The sequence below is a fragment of the Erythrolamprus reginae genome, chromosome 1 (assembly GCF_031021105.1).
Source record: "Erythrolamprus reginae isolate rEryReg1 chromosome 1, rEryReg1.hap1, whole genome shotgun sequence".
NCBI classification, from domain to species: domain Eukaryota; kingdom Metazoa; phylum Chordata; class Lepidosauria; order Squamata; family Dipsadidae; genus Erythrolamprus; species Erythrolamprus reginae.
In genome coordinates this window covers 215,301,131-215,318,491 of record NC_091950.1, presented here as the reverse complement: position 1 = coordinate 215,318,491, position 17,361 = coordinate 215,301,131, and the positions used below count along the sequence as shown (strand labels likewise).

The window sequence follows — 17,361 nt, the reverse complement described above, 5'->3', positions numbered from 1 at the left end:
ATGCAACATTTTACTACAGGGATACTACTTGTACTAAAGCATGTCTTCAATAAACCTTACTAAATAGTCTATTTAAGAAAAATAATAAAACAGCTAGTCAACTAGTATGTATTTCTTAAATGTCAGGTTTTCCTCACCTTCCTTTATCTATACCAGGATTCTCCAAAGTAGTCAATATGGATCCTCAAGGATCAATGGATTATCCAAGGGTTGTTATTATTGTTATTTGTAGTACTGTTAGCCAAAATAACATTTATTAAATTATTTTCAATTATAGTAAATCTTTGGAGGCTCAACGAATAATCTGAAACTTCATAAAGGAGTTGATGAGCTTAAAAGTTTGGAAATCCATGATCTAAACTCAAGGACATAAAGATGGCGTAAAGATTAGAATGGAGTATTACAGGCAAACTCTGCCCACAGCCTGGAATTCAATCCTGACAGAGATCAAGGTTAGTTAGCCTTCCATTGTTCCAAGGTCAGGGCCCAGATTGTTGGGGGCAATATACTGACATAAATTGCCCAGAGAATAGTACTTTGTAAAGCACTATGGGGCATTATATAGGTCTAAGTGCTATTGCTATTGGAACCTGATTGGGAATATCTATCTATCTATCTATCTATCTATCTATCTATCTATCTATCTATCTATCTATCTATCATCTATCTATCTAGTCCAATACACAATAATACACAATGAAGGTTATAGAGGATATAGTAGAGAAGAAATACGAGATATAGGAGAGACTATAGGACAGGGGATGAAGGCACTCTAGTGTGCTTCCCAATTCAATTAAATTGAACAAATTGCTTGCCCTTTTGGCTAATAGTATAGCAATTTAGGGCACAGCATTAATGTATGTTTGTTATAGGTACAGATGAAGCTCGTATAATTAGAATATTGTACAAAAGTTCATTTATTTCAGTAACGCAACTTAAAAGGTGAAACTAATATATGAGAGAGAATCATTACATGCAAAGCAAGATAGTTCAATTCATGATTTGTTATAATTGTGATGATTATGGGATACAGTTCATGAAAATCCCAAATCCATCTGCTGGTGTTGGTCCACGGTGCTTTATTAAGTCCAGAGTCAGTGCAACCGTCTACCAGGAGATTTTGGAGCACTTCCACGGATGAGCTTTATGGTGATGCTGACTTCATTTTCCAGCAGGACTTCACATCTGGCCACACTGCCAAAAGCACCTGGTTCAATGACCATGGGATTACTGTGCTGGATCAGCCAGCAAGCTTGCCTGACCTGAACCCTATAGAGAGTCTATGGGGCATTGCCAAGAGAAAGATGAGAGACATGAGACTGAACAATGCATGAGACTGGACAATGAAGGCAGCTATTGAAGCATCCCGATCTTCCATAATAATCAGCAGTGCCACGGGCTGATAGCTTCCACATTGATGCAGTAATTGCTGCAAAAGGGGTCCAAACCAAGTACTGCATGCTTATACTTTTTAGAGGTCCGATATTGTTCTATGTAAAATCCTTTTGATCGCATGTAATATTCTAATTTTCTCAGATGGGGGATTTGGGGTTTTCATGAGCTGTACCCCATAATCATCATAATTATGACAAATCATGCTTTGCATATAATGAGTCTCTCTCATATATTACATTTCACCTTTTAAGTTACATTACTGAAATAAATGAACTTTGGCATGATATTCTAATTTTTCGAGTTTCACCTCTATGTACTTACAAGTATATATTTTAATATATTCTCTTCTCTTCTATGCACTATTATGTCATTTCATATTTGATGCAGTAAAGCAAAACGTGTCCATTTCTGCTCCTAGAAAATCTTGGGCTCACGTTGCTTTTGTTAGAGTTTTCAAGGGGACTTCTCTGACCCAGCCTATATATTCCTAATTATTTTGCTGTTAGATATATTCAAAAATATTTGAAGGGAAACCAAATATTCCTCGCCATAAGAGAGTATGTTCCATTGTCCACTGCAATGAAAATAATCACAGTAATGGCTAATGTTATTACAAAACTAACCTACCCAACCTGTATCTATCATGCCTGTTTCAGTCATTCCTACTTGTTACTTATCAGCCATAAAAGATATTATTATTATTATTATTATTATTATTATTATTATTATTATTATTAGTATTATTAGTATTATTAGTATTATTAGTATTTATTTAAATTGATTAACTGCCTAATTCTAATGGAGTGCTCGGCCTAATTGTGTACTATTAAACTTAAGCAATCCAAATTCTTTGGTTCATTTTATATTCATTATTAGCAGAATTCTACCTGACATGTTAAACCATTTACTACAAGTTTTACTGACCTATCCATTTTTATTCTAAAACATTCTTGAGTGTCTTTTTTTTAAAAAAATCAAATTTCATCTGCTTTAAAATAGAATTCACTTTTATTTTCCTGAGGCATCCTGAGCACAAGCAGTTAAATGAAGAAAAACATAAAAAAAAGAAGAGGCAAGTTAATAATGAAGTTGATTTCACACCCTGACACTTATTTCTACTTCCCAGGACCTTAGGACATTTCTAGACAGACCTATACTTTCATCATGCAGAGTAGATGCAATGCTCATTAATCATCACTAGGGGATTAGCCAAAAGGGCAAGCAATTTGACTGGGCATTCTCTATCCACAGGTCAAGCATAGCACTTTCATAATGACTGATATACCACTATAATTTGGGCAGTAGCATCTGCTCTGTGGAGCATACTGGAATATGTGGCAGAACTCAACAGCTGGAGCAACAGAGCTTATAGTGATAAGAATTGCTTCTAGCCCATTTGTAAAATATTGAATAACCCAAAAATGAACAGCAGGGACTAACATAATGAACTATTTTGCTTGAAAGAAATATCCGATCGTATCAAGGTTGGGTGACAATATAATTCATTTAAAGGATGAATTAATTGCCAAGAAAACTTCCTGAGCTTATTCTCTCAGGGGTGGGAATGACTTTTAAGCCTGTTTAAAGTTATAAGGTGGCATGCACAGGCATTTTTATTAGTGATTGGCTAGCTAGTTGAACCCAATTTTTTATCCCTTCAGTCACCTGTTTCTCAGAGAAGTAAATAAATGGAAAGGATTTACTTGTTGTAATAGAACTGTTACCTTATAGACATATTTGAGAAGATATTTGACCCTATCGTTTGTTTGTTTTTGCTCTTCTCTCAGGTCAGTTTCCTGTTGCTAAAAGTTCGGGGCCTAATTCTCGTATCCTTTCTTGCCATCTACAATAATCATTCATGATTGGGAAGGTCAGTATTATTTTTAATTATTTTCTTATTGACTTTATGCGGGGTATAAGCTTATTACGAGCACAGCAGGAGGATTGTAAAAGGCCATCAATTGTTTTTATGAGACCCCTAGCATTTTCCAATCTCAGATCCAGTGACTGATCATTTGGAAAACAGACACAGAGGCCTTGAGGAGATTTATTAATGCATCACTCTTCTTCTGTATCTTCTGCAGCTTATAATTACCCTGAGGCAGTGAAGGAAGAGAGGGGTGGGCAGACTTTTAAAGTTGGGGGGAGGGATTGAGGATTAGTTTAATTTTGCAAAATGAGTGTTCTCAAATTTCATTCAAATATGCGGGTATGTCAAAATACTCTTAGATAATAAGATGACATGATCCATGGGAATATTCAGGAGAGGTAGTGCTCTTAATAACACAAATTGTTGGCATCTGCTATGTAACACCAGACTATTTCGTATGCTAAAAGACCCGTTGTACCTACCTGAACGGTCTTCTCGATGCACTGGAAGGAGAGTCCAACATGGTAATAAACCAATCCTATTGGTAGAGACTGAGTTATAATTAGCATAAAAATAGCTACCGCCCCCTTACTGCTCCCATGAGCCCCAGTTTTAAAAACGAGGAAAAGGTGTAAGAGGATAACCAAATTTTATTAATACAACTAACTGTAACTTCCCATCTCCGACATCTCTGAACTTCAACTAGTCGGGTGGGTTTGGACTCTCCTTCCAGTGCATCGAGAAGACCGTTCAGGTAGGTACAACGGGTCTTCTCCACTGCATCTGGAAGGAGAGTCCAACATGGGATATACCAAAGATTTACTGCCCATGGGAGGGAGAAGGTCTGAACTGGGACGTTGGAGATGCACACACTTTCTGTAGCACCCGTCTACCAAACGCTGCCTCAGCAGACGCAAATGAGTCCAACTTGTAGTGCTTAATAAACGTCGTAGGTGCCGCCCAGGTAGCAGCTCTGCAAATGTCCTCTATAGAGGCCTGTGTCGTCCAGGCCGCCGATGTGGCTGCACTTCTGGTTGAATGAGCTGTTAAGCCCTGCGGAGGATCGTGACCTCCCGCTCTGTAGGCTTCCATGATGCATTCCTTTAGCCAACGGCTTATCGATTTGGAAGATAGTCCAAGTCCCATCCTGTGTTGTGCAAAGGAGACAAACAAGGTCTCTGACTTCCTGAATTCTGCAGTTCTCCTGATATAAATCTTTATAGCTCGCCGTACATCGACCTTATGCCATCTTAATTCGGATGGATGGTCTCCATGTGTGCAGAAGTCCGGTAATATAAGTTCCTGTTTCCTGTGAAATAGAGTATTCACCTTGGGAACAAACGATGGATCCAGACGGAGCACCACTCTGTCCGGGTAAAATATACATAAGTCCGGTCTTACTGAGAGTGCTGAAATCTCTGACACCCTGCGTGCCGATGTGACCGCTACTAAGAAGGCTGTCTTCAATGAAAGGAGCCTAAGTGGAATTGATCTCAAAGGCTCAAAAGGTGGTTTTGTCAAGGCCTTGAGTACGAGTGATAGGTCCCAAGAGGGAAATCTGCGTACCGGTGGTGTATGTGCGTTTGAGGCTCCCCGTATAAAGTCTCTTACCCACGCGTGGTGAGCTAGCGAACGAGCCTCTGGTATCTGAATCATGGTAGACAGTGCTGCCACCTGTCTCCTCAACGTGTTAGGAGCTAGACCCCGGTCTATTCCTGCTTGCAGGAATTCCAGCACCGTAATTACCGATGCTCCCGTGGGATTCTTGCCCTCCTTGTCACAAAAGGTGCAGAAGGCCGCCCAAGTGGCCTGGTATATCCTGGAGGTCGAGGGACGTCGAGCAGCCTGAATGGTATCGATGACCTTCTCCGGCAGGTCTTGATGTCTCAATCTGTGCCTTTCAAGTGCCAGACGGTTAGTTGTAGCCACTGAGGATCCGGGTGTAACAGGTTCCCCTGGCTGAGACTGATGATGTTGTCTGGCATCCTCCACGGCGGTTCCAATGACAGAGCCATCAGGTCGGCAAACCACGGCCGACGTGGCCAGTGCGGCGCCACCATCAGGACCTCTGCCCTTTCCTGGAGAATCTTTTCTATGACCTTTGGTATCAGGTTCACTGGGGGAAATGCGTATAGTAGTCCTGTCGGCCAAGCTGACCGTAGGGCATTGACCCCTTCTGCTCTCGGCTCCTGGAAACGTGAATAGAACCTTGGGGTCTGCGCATTCTGGTGAGTGGCGAACAGGTCCACAGATGGAGTCCCAAACCTTTGCGATATCTGCTGGAAAAGGGCCGGGTCCAGCCTCCACTCTGATGGGTCTAGTGTAGCCCTGCTGAGCCAGTCCGCCTGGGTGTTGGTGGTCCCGGCTATGTGCTCTGCGGACAAGGACGCTAGGTGAAGTTCGGCCCAATTGAAAAGTTTCGCCGTCTCGTCCATGAGGCGGCGCGACCTGGTACCCCCCTGATGGTTCAGGTGGGCTCTGGTCGCCACATTGTCCGTAAGCACTAGTATGTGTTTGTCCTGGACAATAGTTTGGAAGGTTTGGAGAGCCAGGAAGACCGCTCTTAGTTCGAGAAAGTTGATGTTTATAGGTGTCAATTCCTCTACCGACCACTTGCCTTGCGCCATGTGGGGGCCGATGTGAGCTCCCCAACCGTAAAGGCTGGCATCTGTAGTGAGGGTCATCTTGTCTTGTGTTTGAAAGGAGGAACCTCTGAGTAATGCGGTTGATGTCCACCATCTCAGGGAAACCCTGACTTGTTGTGGGATACGTGTCTGCCGGTGTGAGTGACTCACCTTGGCCCTTTGCGCCGGTAGCAGAAACCACTGTAGGTCTCGGATATGGTGCCTGGCCCAAGGTACAATCCCTATAGTCGAGACTAGAGTTCCCAACACCTTTGACAACAGTGACATGGGAACCCGTCTGCTTTGGTTGAGTTCGGCCATCAACCGTCGTATATTTGCGATTCTTTCTGGGGAGAGTGAGACTGAGCTCGTCAAGGTGTCTATGACCGCTCCCAGATGTAAAAGGTTGGTATTGGGGACCAATTGGCTCTTTTCCAGATTGATGGTAAAGCCATGATCCTCCAAGGTTCGTATGGTCAGGTTCAGGTCCTTGGTTGCCTGCGCTGACGACCTGGACAGTATGATGATATCGTCCAGGTACGCCATCAGTCTGATGGATTGAGATCGCAGGTGTGCCGTCAGGGCATCCAGGAGCTTGGTAAAAGTCCGTGGGGCTGACGAAAGGCCAAACGGCATGGCCTTGTATTGGAAGTGCATCCCTTCTGAACAAAACCGTAGGTACTTCCGGTGTGCTGTGTGTATGGGGACGTGAAGGTAAGCTTCCTTTAAGTCGATAGACGTTAGCAGGTCGTGTGATCTGATGGAGGTCAAAATGGTTTGCAGCGAATGCATGCGAAATCGCCGGTACTTTATGAAGAGGTTGAGTTGTTTTAGGTTGAGAATCAACCTGCAGCCTCCCGAGGCTTTGGGGACAATGAAGATTCTTGAGTAAAATCCTTTCCCCTGCTCGTGTTGTGGAACCGGTTCTATTGCTTGAATTTCCAGCAAATGAGCGATCTCGTTTTGTAGTCGCTGCTTGTCTTGCGGTTTCCTGAGTTGCGGGCAGTGTATAAACCGGCTGGGGGGTAAACCCACAAATTCCAGGCATAATCCCCCTGCCACCGTGGCCCTGACCCATTGGTCTGTGGTGGTGGCGTACCAAGAGGCGTGGAAGTGCTGGAGCTTCCCGCCGAGAGGAAACTGGGTGGCAGAGTCACTTTGAGCGGCGGAAGCCTCTCTGGTTATTCCCTCGAAAGGGCCGTCTTGAACCCTGGTAGCCTCTGGATCGATCTTGGAATGACCCCCGGTCGCTTCTGAAGGTTTGGTTGGAGTACTGACCCTGTGTGTACGGTCTCTGACTCTGGCCTGCTCCTGCAGTGTTGTCCCAGCGTGGCGTTTGGCGCCTTGAATATGGCGCTGACCTCCGGTCTTGCCGCCTGCCTGCTCTGGGTAGGACCTTCCTCTTGTCCTTGTCCTCAATGAGGACTTTGTCCAGAATATCCCCAAAGAGCATAGATCCCTGAAATGGGGCTGATGCTAGTCTCCATTTGGACTTCAGATCGGCCGGCCAATGACGGAGCCACAGGAGACGGCGGGCCGCAAGTGAGGTGGCCATGCCCCTGCTGGAAAACTTTGCAGCGTGTAGCGTGGCATCTGCGGAAAATTCTGCCGCGGCTCGCAGTTTAGCTAGATCCTGGCGTAGTCTGCCGTCCTCCGGTCCCATGCGAGATTGCATCTCTTGTATCCACCGGAGGGAAGCTCTGTTGATAAACGAAGCAGCCGCTGCTGCCCTGAATCCCCATCCCGCCATCTGGTGTCCCTTCTTCAGGAGTATCTCTGCCTTCCGGTCCTCCGGTTTTAGGCTCTCTCCTGTTTCGGAGGGCACCAGGGCGCTGGAGACCAAAGTCACTACCGGTTGGTCGATGGGCGGGAACTCCAGAAGTTTCTCCACTTCCTCGTCGAACGTGTAAAATCGACGTTCCAGATTGGATGGGCCTTGAGCCGCCGCTGGGTATTGCCAAGGGCGCTTGGCTCCTTGCAGAAATATATTTGATGCCGGGAAATGCTCAGACTCAGGCTGGGATTCCTGTAGCAAAGCATCCGGGGTCTTTTCTGGATCCTCCGGTGTCTTGGTTGTACCTGGTAGGTTCATTACCTGTTTAGCCTTAAACAACAGAGTCCTGAACAAGGCTGGCTTAAACAGGCCTACCGGTTGGGGTTGCTCGGGAGTTGTTTCATCCTCAGAGAGCTCATACTCCCTATCACTGTCCTCTCCCATAAGTGGTTCCTCAGATAAGGACCCCAAGCCTGAGGGGGGCGGTGCTGACCAGACCTGTCCTGGTTGAGATGGTTGTTGAGCATATCTGTTGGCCCCGGCTGTTATGCCCTGGGAATAGACGTTTGCAATAAGGTCCTGCAAGTCTGGTGGCATGTCCTGCCAGGTGCTTGCCTGTGCCCTCAGTCCCGCCGCTGTGGGGGTAAATGTGGCTGTTGGGCCCATGGAACTCCTTCCAGTCTGGCTAGCTGACCCTGGTCTGTTCCATGAGGGGCCTGGGGAAGACATGGTGTGAGGCAATATAGCTGAGTGCCTATCTGGTGACCAGTCCCCTTCAGGTAGGCCAAAACTGAGCGTGGTGGCTTGCTCTGGTGTTGCCTGCCTCTGGCCCAGTGGTACTGTAGATGGGGAGGCCTGTAAGGCTGCCTCCAGCTTCTTTTCCAGGGCCTTAATGCGTTTTTCGGCCTCCCTTATGGATGAGGCCGAAGCAGAGGCCTGTGAAGTTTTAGACTTCTCTTTAGCCTTCCCCTTGGGCTTTTCTTTAGCCATAGTAGGGGAGGTAGCCCTCTCGGTTCCCACTTGTTCTTCCATGTACTCACAGTAGTAGTAACTGAAGAATCCTTTGGGCCTGCAGGCTCGTGCACAATAATTTTGCTGGCTCAGAGTCAAGAAGAAAAATGGCCACCGTCTTTCTGGCCAATTGCACATGCGCACTGGGCATATAGCCCCTTCGCGCCCACCAGTTGTCGGAGGACTTCCGGCTCCCGCTCTTTGGGTTGCACAAGTAGCAACCAAGATGGCGGCCCCCATGCCTTTCGCGGCTTTTCCACCCTTCCGGGGGGGGCGCGGGGGGGAGCGCTGCGGCTTCCAGCCCCCAACGTGGCCATAGCAGCCGTCCGCTGCCTCTCCGGTGCCCTCGGCACCGATCCCGGCCATCCGAGCGCGCTCTACTCGCCCTGCGGCTTCCTAGCCGGCGGCGGCGGCGGCGGCGGCTTGTTCGGCGGCCGCCGAACAGCTGAGAGGCGCAGCTCCGCTCTCTGCTGGGAGCCTCGCTACGGCGCCTTCAGGCTACCCAGTGGAGGGGGCGGACCCCTCCACCTTCAGCCGACAGCCCTGGTCTGACCACGGAGGTCAGGGACCCCAGGCTGGGTGCTCCTCTACGGGGTGTTCCCACGGAGGGAATACAAAACCCCTAAGGAGTATCGTTGGGGGTGCTGCCCACGGAGGGCAGGGACCCCTTCCCCTGTTCATCTGTCTTCTGTGTTCCTTCTTCCTGAAAGACAAAGCACAAGATTAAACAGGTCAATTTCAATCAATTTATTACAATTTCAATGTTATATATATGTAAAAAAAAAAAAAATTATTAAAAACAATAAAACTCCTCAGGAGTAAAACTCAGTATGTCTCTACTCTTAGACTGAGTTTTTAAAACTGGGGCTCATGGGAGCAGTAAGGGGGCGGTAGCTATTTTTATGCTAATTATAACTCAGTCTCTACCAATAGGATTGGTTTATTACCATGTTGGACTCTCCTTCCAGATGCAGTGGAGAATAAATAGGGTTTGGATTTGTCTGGATAGAAAAGACTTTCATTTGAATTAACTATTACAGCTACACAGTGTAGGAGGAAACCTATTAACTCCCATTGTATGAAATAATGGAAATATTAGTTAATAAATCATGTATTTGCTCCCTTTACTGGAGCAAATACATGATTTTTCACAGAGATTAAAATTCCCCCACCCACCCTCTACACTCTTAAATTAACAAGGATAACTTAGCATCCTTGTAATTACAGAATATTATAAGCATATACTCTATTCTCTGAACTGCCAGCCTTTACAATATTCTAAGGGCCAACTCTGAACTGTGGGCCTTCTGAACCTAAGTACTTATAGCATTCAAGGAAGTTCTTCTAAGTGTTCCATGTTTTAAGATAAGTTGACCCGATTTTAATATTGGTAAAGCTGGACACTATTGACTGGGGGAGGGAGGGTGTTCTTGATTAAAAATTTGGTCTATATGGGCACTAGACTATGACGCCCTCCTCCCTCTGTGGGCTCTCATCCCCCCTCCCTGCTGCTCCATGAGACCAACCTCCGAGCCCCCATTCTCTGCCACCCTCATTTCTTTCTAGATGGCTGTCCCCCACCACTCTGCACTCACCATTGGCTGCTCAGACCCGTAATGGCCCGCTCTTCTCTTTGCTCTGCCCACCACACGTGATGCCAATCCAAAGGAGCATCGACACGGAATGGGGGGAAAGGGATGAGGAGGCTTTGTTGCTGAACACTTCTTTCACACACACCCCTCCTGCCCATCTTCAGGCCTGGTTTAAGCCCCACCTTTCACGATTGGTGTCAGGAGAGGACCCGTCGCTCTCATGTGAGGCGCACTCATTCCACTGAGGCTGAGGAGGGCAGAAGGAAGCTACGGATTGGCCGTGGCTCACATCAAATCAACTCCCATGTCAGGCTCTGAGTCCCACCTCTTTCCAAAAATTGGGACTTTTTAAAAACGCCATGGAAGACAGGACAAATTGTTAGAAATTGGGACTGTCCCGCCAAAAGTGGGACGTCTGGTCACCTTATTTTAAGAAGACTGCCCTGCACCATCCATAGATTGAACATAGCATTTGAATTGTATATTTCTCAGAATTTGATGAAAATAGTTCTTTGCTCAAAAATGTTACACGGTAAATATAAAAATGACAGTCAAGAACATTTCATGGCAAAGCATATTTTAAAAATTGTTTTTGTTTCAATTAAAAATACTGATGATGCAATAGGACTAGAAACAGATTGACCATTCTCTTTTACAATGACATGTCTTTGTTCTACACTCAAAGTTGCAGCAGCTCACCTGGACTCCAAGCAGAATTCCCTTCTGTGGCAACTTAAATCCTGCAGAGAGCATTGCTTTCAGGAAAGCTGAGTGCACATTTTCTCCAAAGCCAGCCACCTGGACATTGGAGGAAAAACAGAAAAAGAGGGCCAAAAGAGATAAAGAAGATAGTTTGATCAAGAGCATTGAAACAATAACATTTTAAGGAGGTCATTTCTCCTCTTTTTTCCTATTTGTAGCTCTTGAACCAGCCAGGAAATGGCAGATCAGCAGATATGAATTTTATATTTTAATTAAGCATAAATGAAGGAATAAGGAATATGTTACTTTGAAACAGCACACCATGGAGCAACTTAAATGGATCCATCTATGAATGATGTAGATGCCAAGCACAGCTTCTGGTTCATAAGCATGAATACATTCCACAGAATATTGATACTGCTTAATGCTTAAATAACAGTGAGGATTATAAATGCTTCTCTGGGCCCATAAATGAATGATATTGCCTGCCATAAGAAATTAAAATTGCTTAGAGAGTGTAGACATTTCTTGATTATTCGAGAAGCTGTTTCAGCTCAACACAACACACAAAAAGTATAGGTAGGAAGCAAAGGAATGAGATGCATTTTGCATATAGCTTAATATACTGGATTTAAAGGATTAGTCGTTGAGAATTTAAAAACTCCCAGAAAATAAAAGATGTAATAGAAACAAGTAATAAAAAATAGCAAGGTTGGTGCCCAGTGTCAGCTTCTGAGCATTTTGATAAATTGTTTGATAAATTAGTCCAATGATATTTAAGTTCCTTTCCAAGTTATGTAGTCTATCTGATATGTTAGGTTACCCTTCAATTTCTTTGTTATTGCTTGATAGAATTTGATTTTTACTGCAGGTATTGTTTTGCAATCAACTGATGAAAAGAGAATAACAAATCAATTGCATAGTGATGAAACCAGCAATAGTGTATCTAGTGTATCTTTATGAAGGGTGATTAGAGGCATCATTCACTGTTGAACACCAAGCATTAATGCTTTAGAGAGTGTATTATATTGTAAAATTATGCAAACATTTAACAAATCATGGCCACGTCTTCAATTTAGGTACTCTATCAATAGTATTTCATAGATTTTCTTTCCAAAATAGTGAGACATCCTGCGCTACCTTCATAGTTTCAGTGCCTCAGGAAGAGAAAGAAGTAGGCACATACAGTAGGTTTCCTTTGTAGACATTATTAAAGCAGTGGAATGTACCCAGGTCCTAGACAAACAAAAGAAGTACCAAGATCTAGGTAATATTCTAAATGGAACGAAACAAAACCTTTACTAATGGAACTGTTTTGGCTTGCAAAATTTTACATCAAATTGCTCTTCTACTTCTCCCTTGAATGTATCAGGTTTATGTATTACACTAATCTATAAACCACTTTATTAATCATGATAGATAAGGAAATATAATATGTTAACTCAAACCCAGAAAAAATAATCTTGAATATAATGGGCCCCAATAATTAACTTTTATGCAACTTTCAAAATAGAAATGATCAAGCTTGTATATTAAATATTGAGATGGGGAAATGAAACATTATCTCAAAAGTTTAAGCTGCTATTGGCACAGTGGTTGGAAGTTCCTATTTAAATCTAAGCTCATTCTGTTTCTATCGCTATTCATATCCATGCATTTAAAATGCATTTGTAGAATAAAGTGACTGTTTTACCAGTGAAGTTACTGTATTACCTTCTATTCACTGGCAAAAAAGACCTTCACAATTTTCCTATTTTATGGCAATTGTGAATATGGATCTTTCTAACTCATAAAAGTTAATAATCTCTCCTTTATGACTAAAATATTCTTTCTCACTATCTAACACTTAGAAAAATAATCATCATCCCCCGGCAAAAATATTATTCCTTTTTTCTTTTGTTTCTGATGAAATGAAGCCCTTTCAAAAAGTTAGAAGAACAATCAGCTTTTTCTCTTTCCATTAACTAGCCTCAAAGCAAAATTTGCTGCATTTGTGACTCTGAGTTCAATTTCAGCAGCAGACTGATAATGATAATAAAATTCTTGAAAGATATAGGACATGTTGTAGTATTAGCTACACAATATTATAATTTCATGTGGCCTTTATATGTGAAAAATGGACATTGTAATTCAATCAAGTTCACTATAATTATATTGCAATCCTATAATACACTTTTGGAACTAATCTATTATTGAATAGAGCTGTGTTTATCACGTATTTGAAGCACTTGGGCATAAATGTGTTTAGAATCATAAAGGTCAATGTAATGATCCCTTCATTTCAATTTAGAGTATACTCTAATTTATTTATAACATTTCATCAGTCCTTATTGACTTTAAAACTAATTCCCATATAAATGTAATCATCATATTCGCTCAAGCCAAAACTAATCATAGCTATGTTGCAAGTATAGAAAATTCCTGAGGAGGAAATATAAACTGTGCCCATTTCTGAGACCATACACATAATACAAACACATAGGTGTATGTCAGTTTGAGGTTTGGGTAATTTTTCTCTTTGAAGAATGTTTACTAAAATGATAAGGGTAGAATTATGCAAATTCTTTCTTTTGATTCAGTATACAGTATATTCATGCATATCAGTCGGATGCACCTCTTCATATTGATCCTATGTAGTTCAATCATAATAGATCTTGAAGGAACCTTGGAAGTCTATTGACATTGTTTTCAATGATATCCCTATTTGAATACACGTAGACATTCTAATCCCAAAACACAGACTGTTTGTTTATTTATTTATCTATCTATCTATCTATCTATCTATCTATCTATCTATCTATCTATCTATCTATCTATCTATCTATCTATTCAATTTTTATGCCGCCCTTCTCCTTAGACTCAGGGCGGCTTACAACATGTTAGCAATAGCACTTTTTAACAGAGCCAACATATTGACCCCACAATCTGGGTCCTCATTTTACCCACATCGGAAGGATGGAAGGCTGAGTCAACCTTGAGCCGGTGATGAGATTTGAACCGTTACCATGCTTAATCACCATTACATTGTGTACATGCAGTGTTTGTTCCCTCCCATCCTCAATTTTGAGTACCTTTCACAAGAACCTAAACATTCAGTCCCTGAATTGGAGAGACTTAAAAGAATGGAACATTTGGAGCAGCTGGTAAAAAAGTAATAATAAAAATATTCAGCTCAAATGTTCAACTTGTTTATCACAATCCTAGACAGATGAAATCCGCCATTGGGTAGTATGATGAAATATGTACTTTGTGTGATTTTACACCATTTGCAGGCCTGGACTATAGACAAGTATTGGTATTGCGCTAAGAGTAGACTGCTCCTGGATCAGGCATATTTGGGGCTACATATCTGGCTGAAACCAAATAAAATCTGGAATCCTGTTGAGGTTATACATCTTGGATTCTAACATTAGAAAAAATATACATCCATGTAGAATACATGAAGGTTTACCACATACACTCATTCTATATCATGCATCATGATTTAACAAAGAAAACATAAATATTACCCTGATATTACTTTCACATTCAAGTTCCCCCACAAGAACCCTGAGAGAAATGAGCTGGCTCAAGGTCATCCAACTGGCTTTCATGGCTAACACAGAACTTAGCTCTTGCTTCCTAGCTTAGTGCCTTAACCGTTAAACCAAACTGACTAAAACCAGTTTGTTTGTTTGATTGTTTGTTTGTTTGTTCATTTTTGGATTAAAAAAATGTTCTAAAGCCTGATGTAGCCTCTGGAACCTAATGTAGACTTTGTACCATATTCTATGATTGCAAGAAATATTTCATAAACGATTGTGTCTGTTATTCTAAAATGTTTATTGAAACCTGATACTTTTCTTTGTGCTAGGAGTGGAAGGAGAAGAAGGGAGAGTCACAGTTTTTGGAAGAACTATTGTAAAGAGATAGGACTCAAACACCTAATGAAGGGAGACATCCAGTGGTCAAACAAGTTACATTCCACCAGATAGGTTTGAGATTTTTTATGTGAAAGGCTGTTTTCAGATAATAAAAAATAGTTCTAAATTGTTTTTTTTTTCACTTTGAAAATTGTTTCACTACAGAAACAAAGCAACTTACTAATAAAAATATTATTAATGTAGTGTCATGTATAGGTGGCCTGTTCTTCAAGAATCATTTTCTGGATATTCTGATCCAAGCTCAATAGAAATGATTGACTTTTGTGAGAAAACATCATAAAAGTTGATACCTCTCCAGTAGATGCCATTTCACATCGTAGAATAGGGTCAACATCTCTCAAACGAGGCCAGGAGAACATTGGAGCCTAGAAAATGAGAAAGAAATGTAAAATCATTTGCGACATTAATTCTCCAAATACAATAAACTGTAGCTGCAAGATATAAGTGGGCAACATTTTGGTAATCAGAACCTGATTTGACATTTTGGTAGAATAGGAAAAATATTACAAGGCAGGATATTAGTGGAAGATGAAACTGTATCACACATGTTTGCATAGCCAAAATTTCCTCAAGATCACAAGAAGTGGTAGTACCACTCTATATTGTACAAGTCAAGCCACACTTGGGATACTGCATTGCTACTATCCAAAATAGTGCAGAGAAGAGCAACAAAGATGATAAGCAGTCTGAAGGTTAAACCATATGATAAAGATCTAAAGTATAGTATGACTAAAATAACAAAGAGAAGGATTAGGCATGACATGACAGCTGTCTTTCAGTACTCGAGAGAAAGCCACAAACACAGAAGTTGACATAATTTTCCAAAGTACCTGAAGCCAGGGCAAGAAGCAATGGTTTGAAGCTGGTTGAAGAGATCCAACCTGGAACTAAGGAGAAATTTTCTGATAGTGAGAATAATTAATCAATAGAAGAGCTCCCCTCCAGGAATTTTGGGTGCTCCATTGCTGGAGGTTTTCAAGAAAAGATTGAACAACTATTTGTTCTGGATGGCATAAGGTCCCTTGCCTTGGGTAGAGGTTGGGCAGGAGGATCTTTGTGTTTTATGCATTCTAGTAAAATTTAGAATTTATATTATTTAAAGGTTTTGATTTTTTAATCCAGACAGAGGATGTGCTGGGCAAATCCAAGTGTGCCTCAAATTTTACCTCAAAGTTGGACTTATTCTCAAAGAGAATCAGAAATTAGGAGCGGGATAGCAGGTGATGCCACTACTAGCTAATGCTAGGGGGAAAAGGATAGAAAAGAAATAGTCCTAATATTAAATCCTGACACTTATGCCATTATACTTCCTTAATAATGGACTACACCAACTATTCATCCCCATGTGTCTTTGTCTATGTGTGTAAGTGATACACATCACATATAGTACATACATGTTATGAATGAGCGTAGATCAATTTTGATAATGTTGGATGATGAGGACAAGGAAGAACCAGGGCCGTCTGGATGCCCTGGCCCCATAGCCTTGCCAGCCAAGGCAGAAAGTGAACGAGGGTGAAGAGGTATTAATGCAGAATATTTCTGAGGAGGAGGAGGAGGAGAGAGACCTTGTATAAAATGAACCACTGTTAGATCCTAGATTTAGATTCCAGAGCAGACAGCAGAAATTGTATGGGAAAAGGAAGTGATTCTCTACTACGAGTAATCTATAGTGACTGATTCGTTACTAGAGCTATATAAAGCATGGGAGTCTGGGTAAATCCTTTGTGGAGTGCAACTATTCTCGTAGAGAAAGCATATTCAGAACCAACAGTGTTGGAAAATAAGAATGAAGAACAAGGAAAGCACGTTGAAGAAAAAAGGATTGATAATAAAAAAACCCACCAAGATGATTTTGCTGGGATTTACAGTGAGAAGTCAGGGGTAGGTAGGGAACAGTATTACCCCCAAAAGAACCAATCAAAAAATAGAGGAGGTAATAGGGTGAAGAGACCAGGTGGAGTTCAACGAACAATACACTCAAAAGGAAGAAAAGGAATTCAGAAAAAAAAAGGTACAGTGGTACCTCAAGATATGAACCCCTCGTCTTCCGAACAACTCCTGATACGAACCCGGGGTTCAGAAAAATTTTGCCTCTTCTTACGATCTTTTTTCGAGTTACGAACCGGCGTTCGGAGACAGCTGGGAAGCCGCGCGGCTGTTTTAAAAGGTCACAGCTGCGCTGGGGGGCTTCCCAGCACCCCCCAACCCCGAACCCGGACGTTTGGCAAAAGTTCGGGGTTCAGGGGGGTGCTGGGAAACCCCCCAGCGCGGCTGTGACCTTTTAAAACAGCTGCGCGGCTTCCCAGCTGTCTCCCAAAGCCGAACGCCAAAGCCGAACTTCCGCGTTCGGCGTTCGGAGACAGCTGGGAAGCCGCGCGGCTGTTTTAAAAGGTCACAGCCGCGCTGGGGGGCTTCCCAGCACCCCTCTGAACCCCAAACTTTTGCCGAACTTCCGGGTTCGGGGTTG

At 42.6% G+C, this 17,361-nt stretch overlaps 1 protein-coding gene and 1 long non-coding RNA gene across 2 annotated transcripts in view; one reads left to right on the top strand and one right to left on the bottom strand.

Annotated features, from left to right (window-relative positions):
- Positions 1 to 17,361, bottom strand: part of CPS1 (carbamoyl-phosphate synthase 1) — a 188,391-nt gene that overhangs the window by 12,632 nt on the left and 158,398 nt on the right. Inside the window, exons 33-34 of the mRNA XM_070737805.1 lie at positions 15,182 to 15,256; positions 10,966 to 11,064 (exon numbers count right to left, since the gene is read on the bottom strand). Of these exons, the coding sequence (XP_070593906.1) occupies positions 10,966 to 11,064; positions 15,182 to 15,256 (174 nt within the window). The remainder of the gene's footprint in view (positions 1 to 10,965; positions 11,065 to 15,181; positions 15,257 to 17,361) is intronic.
- On the top strand, positions 303 to 14,875 carry LOC139160191 (uncharacterized). The gene is made up of 3 exons (XR_011557896.1): positions 303 to 452; positions 3,183 to 3,265; positions 14,822 to 14,875. It is a non-coding gene; the product is annotated as an uncharacterized lncRNA (long non-coding RNA).